Raw genomic sequence first — 11,257 nt, forward strand, 5'->3', positions numbered from 1 at the left:
ATCACACAGGAATGCTGCAGCACATCCCTCCATCTCCCAGCCAGAACAGAGCTGCTTGGCCCACTGGGGTCTGTGACCCAGCCACAGCATCTCACCCAGTTACCCAATTGCAAGACCAGTGACTTGCATCTTCCAAAAGGCCTTCCAGGCCTTTGTGGCTTGAGAAGCTAACACTCCTTTCTACTTAGTTCTAGTGACTATATCACATTGTAAAAAAAAAAAAAAAAAAAAAAAAAAAAGTATTTTCTGCCTCCTCTGAATGCTTGTCTGGCTTTTGCTCACAGCCCCTGGCTTGTTCTATCTTCTTCTGATGGATTAAAGAGAAAACAAAGAACTCTTCCTAGAGAGTCATGGAAAGGGATTCAAACCCAACACTGCAAGCGTCTGGAATGGCTCTTGTCAACACACTTGAATGAGGGAGAAAGGGATATGTAACACAAGCAAAAGCCAGCAGAGGTGGGGAAACCCAGCGGAGAGCAAAGCCTTACCGAGGCAGCCTGTGGCCAGAGAGGCTGGGGCATGGGAAGCCCAGCACTGAGAGGAAGCCACGGCTCTGCACACAGTCCTGGAATGAACACTGCAACTTTATTGACCAGCACAGGCAGAGCACCAGGCTAAGAACATGGGTGGTTGCCTGCCGAAATCCCCAGTATCACTGTAACGTGGGCAGGGACATCCAAGAGACCCTAGGGCAGGATCAGCTATATGATATTCACTCCTTCAGACGTCTGTCTTCAGCAGATCTCCATCTGGAGTCTCCACAGAATCCTCCCATCATCTCTCCCAGAGCTTCCTTACCCAACTAACTAGGGCTGGGAGGACCTTTCCAGCTGCAATACAAGTACATGCACCTGAAGATCAGTCTATACCCGCCTTGAATGTATTTGAAGGCTGTTCTCCTGTCATCTTCTGCCCTCGAGCACCTCTTTCCTTCTAGACCATGGGTGCTGCAGCTCTCCTTACTGCTTTCTATCTCTGGGCTTTTCACTTAGTTGGTGCCTTTGACACTCAGTGAGCACAAGTGGAGCCAAGCACATGAGGACACCCCATAAGTGAAGCAGAACTACAGGTGATACGAGGGGATAAAAAACATCTATCTTACTTCACAAAGATGCAGCTCTTGCATTGAGTCTGATGGTCTGATGATTCACAAAGGGCACAGAGCCACAGCACTCCTTACACCAGATTCATACTCCCCTATAGAGGCAGCAGGCTGATAGCTCCCTCACTGCCTTCTCACACGGCACTGTGCATTAAGGCTTGGGCCATGGCTTGGAGGAGACATCTGCTCCATAAGCCTCACAGAGAAACAAGAGTGATTATTTTCCTTTGGGGCGAGTGCCAATCCCTGGCTAGGAGCCACTGGTGTGGATGGGACCAATCCATCTTGCTGGGCATCACAACCAGACCTCACCCCGTGTACTATGATGCGCGCCCTGCGCCACACGGAGTAAGGGTTCACACTGAACAAGCCATTAGTCAGCGACGTGGGGTTTCTGCATTCTTCTCCAGGCCCCTCGTTTTCCTGAGGGGAATGCCTCAGAAAACCCAGTGGGGAGGAAGAGGAATTCACAGTTCCCTTCCAAAGAGCAGTCTTTTGTTTGTTTGATCATTTTTTTAAATGATCAAGTAACTTGTGAATACAATTTCTGATGATTCTCACATCCTCCCAGCTGGAGAACGGTTCATGAACAGGCTCCAAACTCTGTAAATGAGCTTGTTAGTCATAAGCCTTCAAACAGGCTTGATAAACAACTTTCAGCCCGCAGGATATTCATCAACCATCCTGTCTGCTTGGTCTCCTGACACTAATTTATTATTTACAGTGAGAGATCCCTCTCCTAAATCACAGGTGATTGTTTCTCTTCACTGATTAGCTGTTTCTTTGTGGGATTTTTTTTTTTTTTTTTTTTTTTTAAAGGAGAAACAATGAAAACCAAATCACAAACAAGCAACGCATAGCAAACTCTTACTCCGGAGCAATTCCCTTAGTTTCCATGAGACACATCAGTGTCCAAATGAAACAAACCGTAAGCAAAGATCTTTTTGGCCCAACCATCCAGACCAGGCAATAGCCAAGAAAAAGAGCGTGAACATCCCTGCGGACTGCTGGGAATTTCTGTTGGATACTGGGTGCTCCTTGCATCCTCTGGGAGAGCCCAACCATCTCATGGTGTTCAGCAGACTTGAGCCCGAAGAGTGAGGTGGGTTCAGATGTAGGCAGGCTCAAAACAGGCTCCCTGCAGGAATCCTTGCTGGAAGTTGCTCTGGTTCATGGAAAGGGATCTCCTTATAGCTAATCAGCTAATTAAGAAGGAAGGTGGTCAACTGCAGAGATGGAAGGAAATTAACTAACAACCATCTGGGGAGGAGACGTGGAGGGAAGAGATATTCCCAAATCATTGTTAAAGCCAAGCTCTTATATACCACCTATCCCACAGATCTCAAAGCCCCTTATTAAGGAGTTGGGATCATGACCCACTTCTATGGGTAGGGAAACTGAGCACAACCAGTTGAACTTGGCCAAGATACTGCAGCAAGAACACAGGAAAAAGGCATAAATGCTGCACTAAGGAATTTTGGAGCAATAAAAAACTGGGCCACGTCTACCGACACTGAGGAAGAAGAATCACACCAAAAACCATTTTCTATTTAGATTTTGGGTGCAAGCGCAGTACCAGCACAAAATCTGTACCTTACAAACCCCACCCCAAGCAGAGCAGCCCCATGCAGCCTGGGTTGTGCACAGAACAGACCAACAGCCTCCCTGAAGGGCTGCCTTTCATTTGAGCATGAAATCCAGACCTGTGGTTCCACCACCTTAGGTCCCCAGAGTGCAGAATCTCATCAGCATTCAGGTGAAGGAAGTAGGATGCAGAGATCAGTTCCAGCCCTGTCCTGAAAGCTTTTGTTTCTCTCTCACTGCAAAATCTCTGCCACCTTTGCTCACCTATCCTCAAGCACTTTGGAACAGACAGGCTGTACTACCAGCCTGGGTGTGGATATGGACTTCCCAGAGCCAAATTGAGCAAGCATGCTTAGGGAAGAGACACAGAACATCCACCAACTCCTTCTAGCACTGTCAACATGAGAGCGACCCATCCCAAGAAAGGACTTGACGCTGGGCTCACAAACCTCTGTGCTGCTCCCTTCATGGGAAAGAGTCACCAAGGTGCCATGCAGAACCGTTACAGCCCAGCACCTTTCCTCACCCAAGTCCGACCCATCCCCGCAGAATCCTGTCTGCTAAGCTGAAGCTGAGAAGCAGCAGCTCTTCAAAAGCTGCAACCACAATTCTTTTTCTTAAATACGGGTCATATTAGTGATGCTTCCAAAAAGCAGATGATTTCCAGAAGCGCTGAGCAGGTCTTTACAGCTTCACCAGCTCACCACCCTCAAACACAATGGAAATAAGAGCAAAGCACAGACTAGCATAGCTCCCCATGGGCTAAAAAACCTCCTTGATCATGACTGGTCTGGCATCTACATGGGCTACAAGACAGGGCTGGGAGCAGCCTGGACCCTTCCCCACAACACCAAGGCACCCTGCTTTGTTCCCAGTGCTGCCGCTCTCCTCAGATCAGGATGCCACGTTCCCTCTCCATGCTGGAAATTTCATCTTGCCCCCAGACACACAGGGCCAAGGATAGATTTGCTTTTCCTTTGGTCAAGGAGGCCACCGGAGAGCTGGTGAGCTCCTTGTCCCCGGGTCCTGACGAATTCCAGCTCTCGGTGCAAAAGCAGTTGTGCTGCCTGAGCAGCCCGTGGCAATGAGGAGAGGGCCTCGGGCAGAGAGCGAGTGGCTCTTTGGACACCCGCCCTGCCCAACAGCCTTGCTGACTGACTGCAGTTTCTCCTGTCAGAAAATGCCTCCAGCCAGAAAACGGGGAAAATTTAGGTGGAATATAACTGTACACCACGATAGGATGTAGTGACTTGTTAACAGCACAGCTGGCTCTCCTCACCTCTCTGCTCTCCTTCCCTTCCAGGAACACACGGCACCACGAGGTCCCGGGCACAGCAAATCCAGACTGTCTGGGACAGTGCTCTAAGCTATAACCTTTCCTTAGCCTCTGCAGTGAGAGAGGCGCCCAGAAAGCTACGTAAGCTGAAATAGATGAAGGCTGGCTTGCTCATCACGCTCTCCTCCCGGCTTCGGCCCTGCAGACGCCAGGCATTCCGCTGCAGGAGGCCATCCCAGCTCCAGCACCGCTCCCAGCCCAGCCAGCGTCCTCCGGATGCTCTCATTCTGGGGAAATTTGTCTCTGAGTAACGCTGCAGTGGTCCCAACGGACACGCAGTAAGCTCAATCCCCACATCAGGGCGCCTTCCATGGGGGCCCAGCAGAAAGTGCAGGAAGAGAAATGATACCTTCTGTGGCTGTGGTAGAGCAGAGGCAGGCAGGAAGGGAAATGGCAGGACAGGCACACGTCACACACCGATGTACCAAGGGACAGCCAGCCAACTGAGGTGCTGGAGGACTTCAGAGCCCTGGCTGTCACAACATGGAGTGACAAAGCACAAACCCCTGCAGACCCAGCAGAGCGAGTGGCAATGGGGTCTACATTCATAGGCTTCAAGCCATAGAGTCTGTAACACAGTGCTGTTCAGAAGGACTTTTCTGCACAGCCAGCGAGAGGTTGAATTCATGCTCCTGCCCCTCAGGGGAGCATCATTGCGACTGAGGGTATTTCAGAGATGGCAGCTCTCTCAGCTCCAGACATCACATCCCACATACACCAACCACGCAATGCACCATCCTTCAAAGAACCAGACCTACGCTCTGTGCTCCACCACCCATGCACAGGTTGAAACCTCTGTAATCTGAGTGTAAAGCCACAAGGACAGTCCAGACAAAGCCAGAACAGAGCCCTGGACAGCAGCTCCTCTGCCAGGCCATGGGGATTCTCACTTTGCTGCAGAGAAAGGGAGCAGGGTGGGGAACCAAAAGGCAGTGATTCATCCTCCCCAAAACAGAGGCCCGAGGCTGGGATATTGTGTCACTTGGTCATACTCGTGATGTGCTTCATTATGCAACGGAGGCCCAGCAGGAGCGCAGCTCCCTCAGGGCTACTTCATACAGGTTTCCAAAACAATTAAATATACCATAAACAACTTGTGACCGAGAATAAACACCTATAATCTCATCAAGCCATTCTGGTGATCTCAAAAACCATGGGAGTATATTCAGTCACCAGGGGGAAAAAAAAAAAAAAAAAAAAAAAAAAGGAAAGACCATTGCCTTGAAGGAATTATGGCCATGTAATTCTGTGCCTGCCTTGTCAGAGCACTCAGCTTTAAAGCCTGCCAGCTCCTCCTGCTCATGCAGCGCCCATGCTCTCTCTCACCCCAGGCTCCTTACCATCACTATTTGGGTACGCGTTGCACCAGTGCCAAAATGCACAAGGATGGTGCCCCTGAGTACAGACAGCAGCGCCTCATCCCTCCACAGAAATATTCCACCGGCCTCAAAAAAAGGGTTTTTTTTTCGCATGACTCAAGGCTGCTGGTCAAGCCTCTAAACGCTAATACTCATCAATTGGCATAGGCATAAGCAGCCCATTGAATCGCATGCTATGACCTGTGTGAGTAAGGACTGCCCAAATTAACCCTGAGATAATATTTTCCCATGCGACTGTTTTATACACCACCAAAAAAACAGAAAACGGAGCAGTTAACAGTGGAAACTCAGCACAGATGACAGAAAGCTGATGTTCGTTCAAAGCCTGCTGGAAGTTTAGATCAAACCTTTAAGCTTCTTTTTTACGAGATGTTTCAAAATCTCATTTTCATGGCATTGTTTTCATTACGTCAGGGGAGGGGGGGGGAATTAAAACAAAAAGAAGTAAAAACTTTCAGCGAAATCTTTTTCAAATTAAGGAGTTGGAAGCGTTCGCGGATGGGCTGCAAACACAAACGCCATCAGCAAATTAGGAGACCATGAGAACCAGGAAGCAAATCTGATTGCGATAAAACAAAGTGAAACACACAAATAAAAGCCTGGTTTTGTCCATCTAAAGGAGGGCAGTGCAATCAGCACCCTCAGACACACTCAGCTCCCTCCTTCACATTCACATAGCTTTCCACCCCTCTGTTAAAAACAGTAAATTGCCCATTTTTGTCCATTCTTTTCATTGCTTTCGTTTCATTTTTCTTCAGGACTCTGCATGTGACAGAGTTGCACTCCTGTCTCTTGTAGGCAGCCAGAAGACAGACAAATCTACATGAAAAAAAAAAAAAAGCTTTTCCAATTTCAAATCACAGCATTCAAGGATGCAAGAAAAAAATATCGAACAGCAGGCAATGCTTAACCAAATAATCACACACCAACCGGCCTGAGAGCAAAATGACAAAGCAGGCAGGCTCTAGGATGCCCGCCGCACTGCTGGTGTGCACAAAGATCAGTCTTGCAAGAATCAGCAAGCTGCTCTGTTTCTTTCAGGCAAACGGCCCAAAGGAGTGCCTCAAAATGAGCACCCATCCCCAGTTTTTGCATGAGTGGATGGGAGGGGAGGGCTGGGTTTGGGATACTCATTCCTGGTGGCACCGTGGATGGATGCTCAGCGCTGCTGCGTGGTTCAGGCTTCACTTCGTTCATTTGCGAGGTGAGCTCCTGCCTCCAGCCCATTCTTTGACTATCTCAGTCTGAGCAGCTTCTGGGAATGAAGGCTGCATTTCACAAAAGAAATAGCCCTTTAGAGCTTCAAGAGAAAGCAAGTTTGTAAAAAACCCCACAGCCCTGCTGCTTTCTCCCCATATACCTCGGCAGCGCCCGAACCGCTCTTCCCATTACAAAGCAATGGCAGAGCTCTTCTTCTCCTTACAACATTCCCAATGGTTTTTGTTTTTGTTTGTTTTTTGTTTGTTTTTTTGTTTTACACAGGGTGGGGAGGCACCACAACACCAGATCAGCAAGAAAAGGAGAAACAATTCAACATACACACAAATCATGCTGCACTTCCTGCAGCACCTGCACCTGCTTTAATTAAAAAGGGGTTATTAACTGCACAAACAGCCCGCAGCCGGCAATGAGACACGGAGGCAGAGGGCAGGAGCCCAGTTGGCGATGGAATCATTCCTGCCCTTGTTCATCCCTGCATCCCCATACCCAGCGAGCTGCCTAAGCACAACCCATCCCCAGCAGCCTGACGTGGGCTGGAAGAGAAGCACAGCCCCAGGCTGCCACCCCATTGTATCCAAGAAAAATTAAGGGACAGTAATAACCCCAACATGCAGAAGCTGAGCACGTCCTGGATCAAAGTGGGGTTTATTCATTCCTCACGAGAGAACTGAGAGCACAACCAATTTTTCTTCTGCTGCTCGCTCTCCACACTGTTTTACGAGCCGTCAACAGTCACACTCAAACAAACAAACCAAAAAAGATGGCAAACATGCCATCTCCAAAACAAACTGTTAGCTCCGCAGCCTCATGCTTGGAGGACTCATCCTGCTCAGGACCACGAGCTCTGGGAACCCACCATCGGGCTCCTGCCACCACCAAAGGGCACTGCGTCCCTTTGCTGGGAAGCCCTGGGAGCCCTCCCTGCTGAACTGGGACGGCGTTTTCATCCCAGCTTCAGTTGGTCTCAATGCAAACCTTGCTAGCAAACACAGTGCAGCCGTATCTTTCGGGTGGTTTTACAGTGAAGAGGAACTCAACTCCCAGCTGCAGGGCAGTGGCACGGATGCTCACCATCCAGCTTTTCAGGTTTGCGGAGCTGCAATTTGAACTCGACGCAGCGATGGTTTTGCAGCACCACTGATGAAATCCTGTTACACATTGACAGCTCTCCCCACACGTATTACGATCTGAGCTATTCACAGAGATGCCGTTTTCCCTTCTTTTCCAATAGGAAAAATGTTTTCCCCTCAACCCCTTCACAATGAATTAATGGTAATGTAGTTCCCCCAGCCCCACAAGTCTGGATAAAACTTTGTTATCTCTGTGTCACCCAGCACTTTGGTTCGCTGCTACAGGTCGGGGCAAAACACAACAGCAGGCCAGCCGGCTTTCCTCCAGATTAGAAGAACATTCTCAGTATGCTGTAGACATCCCACAATATCTCCAAGCAGCTTTTCCCTTCTCATCCTCAGTAACACAGAATAACAGAGCTCGGCGTTGGCTGTTCTGCTGAACCAGCTCTCATTCTGCACTGTGCTCTCACACAGCCCTTTCCTGCACACACAGCAGAACACTCTGCAGGTGGGGAAACTGAGGCACAGATCACACTGGGGCTACTAAACACATCAATGAAACAGCCACGCAGCCCAGATGACAGCTCTGCCCAAGGAGACAGAGAGGATTTACCCACGCTATTCTTTTCGGCTTGCTTTAAAATACTTCTAAAACTACCTAATTCGCTGCAACGGCATCCAAGCTTTTACGGCATTTGGAGAATCCCCGATTGACTTCGAGGGGCAGTTTGCCCCCTGCTTGGCATTGCTGGATGGGCAGCATATCCCTGGACTGGGATATGGAGTGTTCAACGTTCTGAGAGCAACGTGGGCAGCAGGGGAATGCAGCCTCTCTGCTCCGGGCTGAGCTCAGCAGCGGGAAGCACCACGAGCAACCCGGGGCCCAGTTAAATACCATCAACGAAACTGGGGGCAAAAACAAGGAGGGAAAAAAGAGCTGTTGGCAGAACTCGTTGCTTATGTCGGGGGCCGCCCGGCCGCAGCCTGGCAGGACAGGAGTCGAACCACAGGACAACGGCGATCGCTGCCGCCCTGACCCACTGAACGCACACTTTTAGGGCCAGAAATGCGTTTTGCCGGCTCTCAGGAAGGGACGTTTTTAAAGCGGTTTTTCAGCGGCGCTCGATTCGCTCCTGTCCCCGCCGCAAAGGAAAAGCCGCCCCGGGACGCTGCCTCTCCGCCAGACAGAAGCGGTCACCGCAGTAAAGCCCGGGGGGGGGGGGGGGGGGGTCTCACGTTGGGGAAACGCCGTTTTTTGGGCGCGTTACCCCTTCGTCAGCCCCGCCCGGGGAAGCCGAGAGAAGCCGTGTCGGGGCGGCGGGGGGGGCTGCGGGCCGGCTCCGAGCACCCAGCGGAAAGTCAGCGATGGGCCGGGGGGGCACAAGGGGAGGGTTCCCTACAGCCGGGGATGGGTGGCGGTGCCGCTGGCCCGGTCCGTGTTAGCACCGTGACGGTGCCGCTCGTTTATATACGGCGGCTGCCAGCGAGAGGCAAAAAAAAAAACAAAACAAAGCCCCAAAAACAAACAAACAAAAAAAACCCCAACAAACAAACCGAAAACCAAAAAGGAACGAAAACCGTGATTTTCGTTTTCCTTTCTCGTTCTTTTCGCCTCTCGCTGGCGGCCGGACCGATCTCGCTGGCGGAGGGGGGGAGTTCTCACCGGGAGCCCTCGGAAGGGATCCCGTGTCCTTGGCTGCGCTCTGCTCCCCGCAGCGGCTGCCGCCTGACCCGATCCACAACGAAAACCGCGTCCAGGGCGCATTTCTAACCGAAACGAGGAGGGGAAAGGCAGAGGGACTTGCACACCTACCTCACCCCAGTCCTCCGCGGCTCTCCCGTAGCACAGCGCTGCGCTTGGAAAATACCGCGCAAGCCTGTGCGCATTCCCCGCTGCCCTACTGCCGCCCTTTAGGACGGGCTGCCCTGCCCCATCCCCTGCCCCGCGCCTGGGGGCTGCAGGGGCCCGCAGCAGGCGGCTCGGCGAGAAGCAGGGCTCGACGAGAAACGAGGCTCGGCAAGGAGGCTGCTCCGTTTTCCGACCACGCACGGAACCACGGCGCTGCGCGCAGAGCTCCAAGCTGCGGCCGGCTCCGACGGGACGGGCGATGAATGGACAGATAGACGGGTGAAGGATGGATGGACGGAAGCACGGATGGAGAGATGGATGGACGGAGGGAGAGAGGAAGGAATGATGGATGCTCTGCCCCGACCCCGTCCCACTCAGCCCCGCGCTCAGCCCCGACCCTGCCGCGCCGCTCCCCGGTTCTGCTCGGTTCCCCAAGCGGCGGCGGGCTGTCCCCGCACTTACTGTCCTGCTGCGGAGTGTCGCTACCGCTCGTCAGCCCGGGGGACTCCAACAAGCTCCTGCCGGGCTCGCCGCCGCCCTCGTCCCCCTGCGCGGCCACCATGTCGCCCGCCTCCTCCAGGTCCAGCAGGTGACTCACGGAAAAGTTCTTCTTGGCTTGTAAATTGTCCAGGCCGGCAGGGCCGTCGAGGCGGGCTGGCAGCAGGGCCTGCCTCTCCATGGCGTGGGCATAGCTGGACGCCATGGTGCCGAGCGGGGGCTTTTCTGCCCTCGCCCCCCCGGCGCCCACCGCCCCCGCTCCCCCCCCAGCCGCCGGCCCTTCGAGGGGGGAAGCGCACGGCCCGAGGGCGGGGGGAACGGGGACCCGACGGCGGTGGGGCGGCTGGAAGGAAAGCCCAAAGGAGAGCGGCTAGGGCCGGCCTTAAAACATGCCGGAGGGAAGAGAGAGGCCGGCTCGGGGCGCCGGGAGCTGCCGCCGGCCGGGAGGAGAACGATGGCTGTGGGGCGGCTAGGGCGGGTGCGCCCCGTCCCTCCGCCTCCCCGCCCGGCCGCTCCGCTCCCCTCCCCTCCCTCCTTCTCCTCCCTCCGCCCCTCCGGCCCGCACTTCAAACGGCGGGGGCGGCCCGCCGGGTACCCGTGGAGGGCGGCCCTGCCGGGACGTGGCACCGGAGCGGGGCCCCCCACCCCCGGCCGGGATGAGTGGCGGCTGCGGGGGGCACCGGGCAGAAGAAGACGGGGGAGAAGCGGCTCTCAGTCCTCTTTAGAGGGATGCGAGGATGGGGGGTATGGTCAGCGGGAAAAGGGTGGGTACGGCCGTTGGGGGAGCAGAAAGAAAGGGTGAAAATGAGAAATACAGTTGAAAGAGTAATAGGAATGGGAGAGAGAGGGGAAAAAAAGTAGAGGGGAAGAAAAAGTGCAACAAAACTAAGGAACAAGGCAGGCGAGAAGTAGCAAAAGAAGAAAAAAAAGCAAAATAGAAGCAGGGAAAAAAAAAAAAAAAAAAAGCCAACAACAGTCAGACCAAAAAGCAAAAGAGCAAAGGAGACTGAAAGATAGGAGGACCCTCAGAGCTCTGCAGCCAGTGAGCCAAGGTCCCAGCAGGTCCTGGTGACGCAGACAAGCAGAAGGACAGGCAGTGCTCAGCCTTTACAGCAGGGCCCGAGGGCAGCATGGTGGGTGCAGAGAGGGGTGCTGGCACGCTTCACCGGGCCCCCAAGACCCCACATCCCAATAGCTGCAGCATGGGATCGGCGC

General features: G+C 53.0%; 1 protein-coding gene across 2 annotated transcripts in view; it reads right to left on the reverse strand.

Moving 5' to 3' along the window:
- PRRX1 (paired related homeobox 1) overlaps positions 1-10,247 on the reverse strand; it is a gene marked incomplete at both ends in the record, with an annotated part of 31,417 nt that extends 21,170 nt beyond the window's left edge. For both annotated transcript variants that reach the window (XM_079535408.1, XM_079535409.1), the window contains one exon: positions 10,007-10,247. In XM_079535408.1, the coding sequence (XP_079391534.1) occupies positions 10,007-10,247 (241 nt within the window). The remainder of the gene's footprint in view (positions 1-10,006) is intronic.
- Between the last annotated feature and the right edge of the window lie 1,010 nt (positions 10,248-11,257).

Source organism: Tetrao urogallus (genome assembly GCF_951394365.1).
Source record: "Tetrao urogallus genome assembly, chromosome: 5".
Classification (NCBI taxonomy): Eukaryota; Metazoa; Chordata; class Aves; order Galliformes; family Phasianidae; genus Tetrao; species Tetrao urogallus.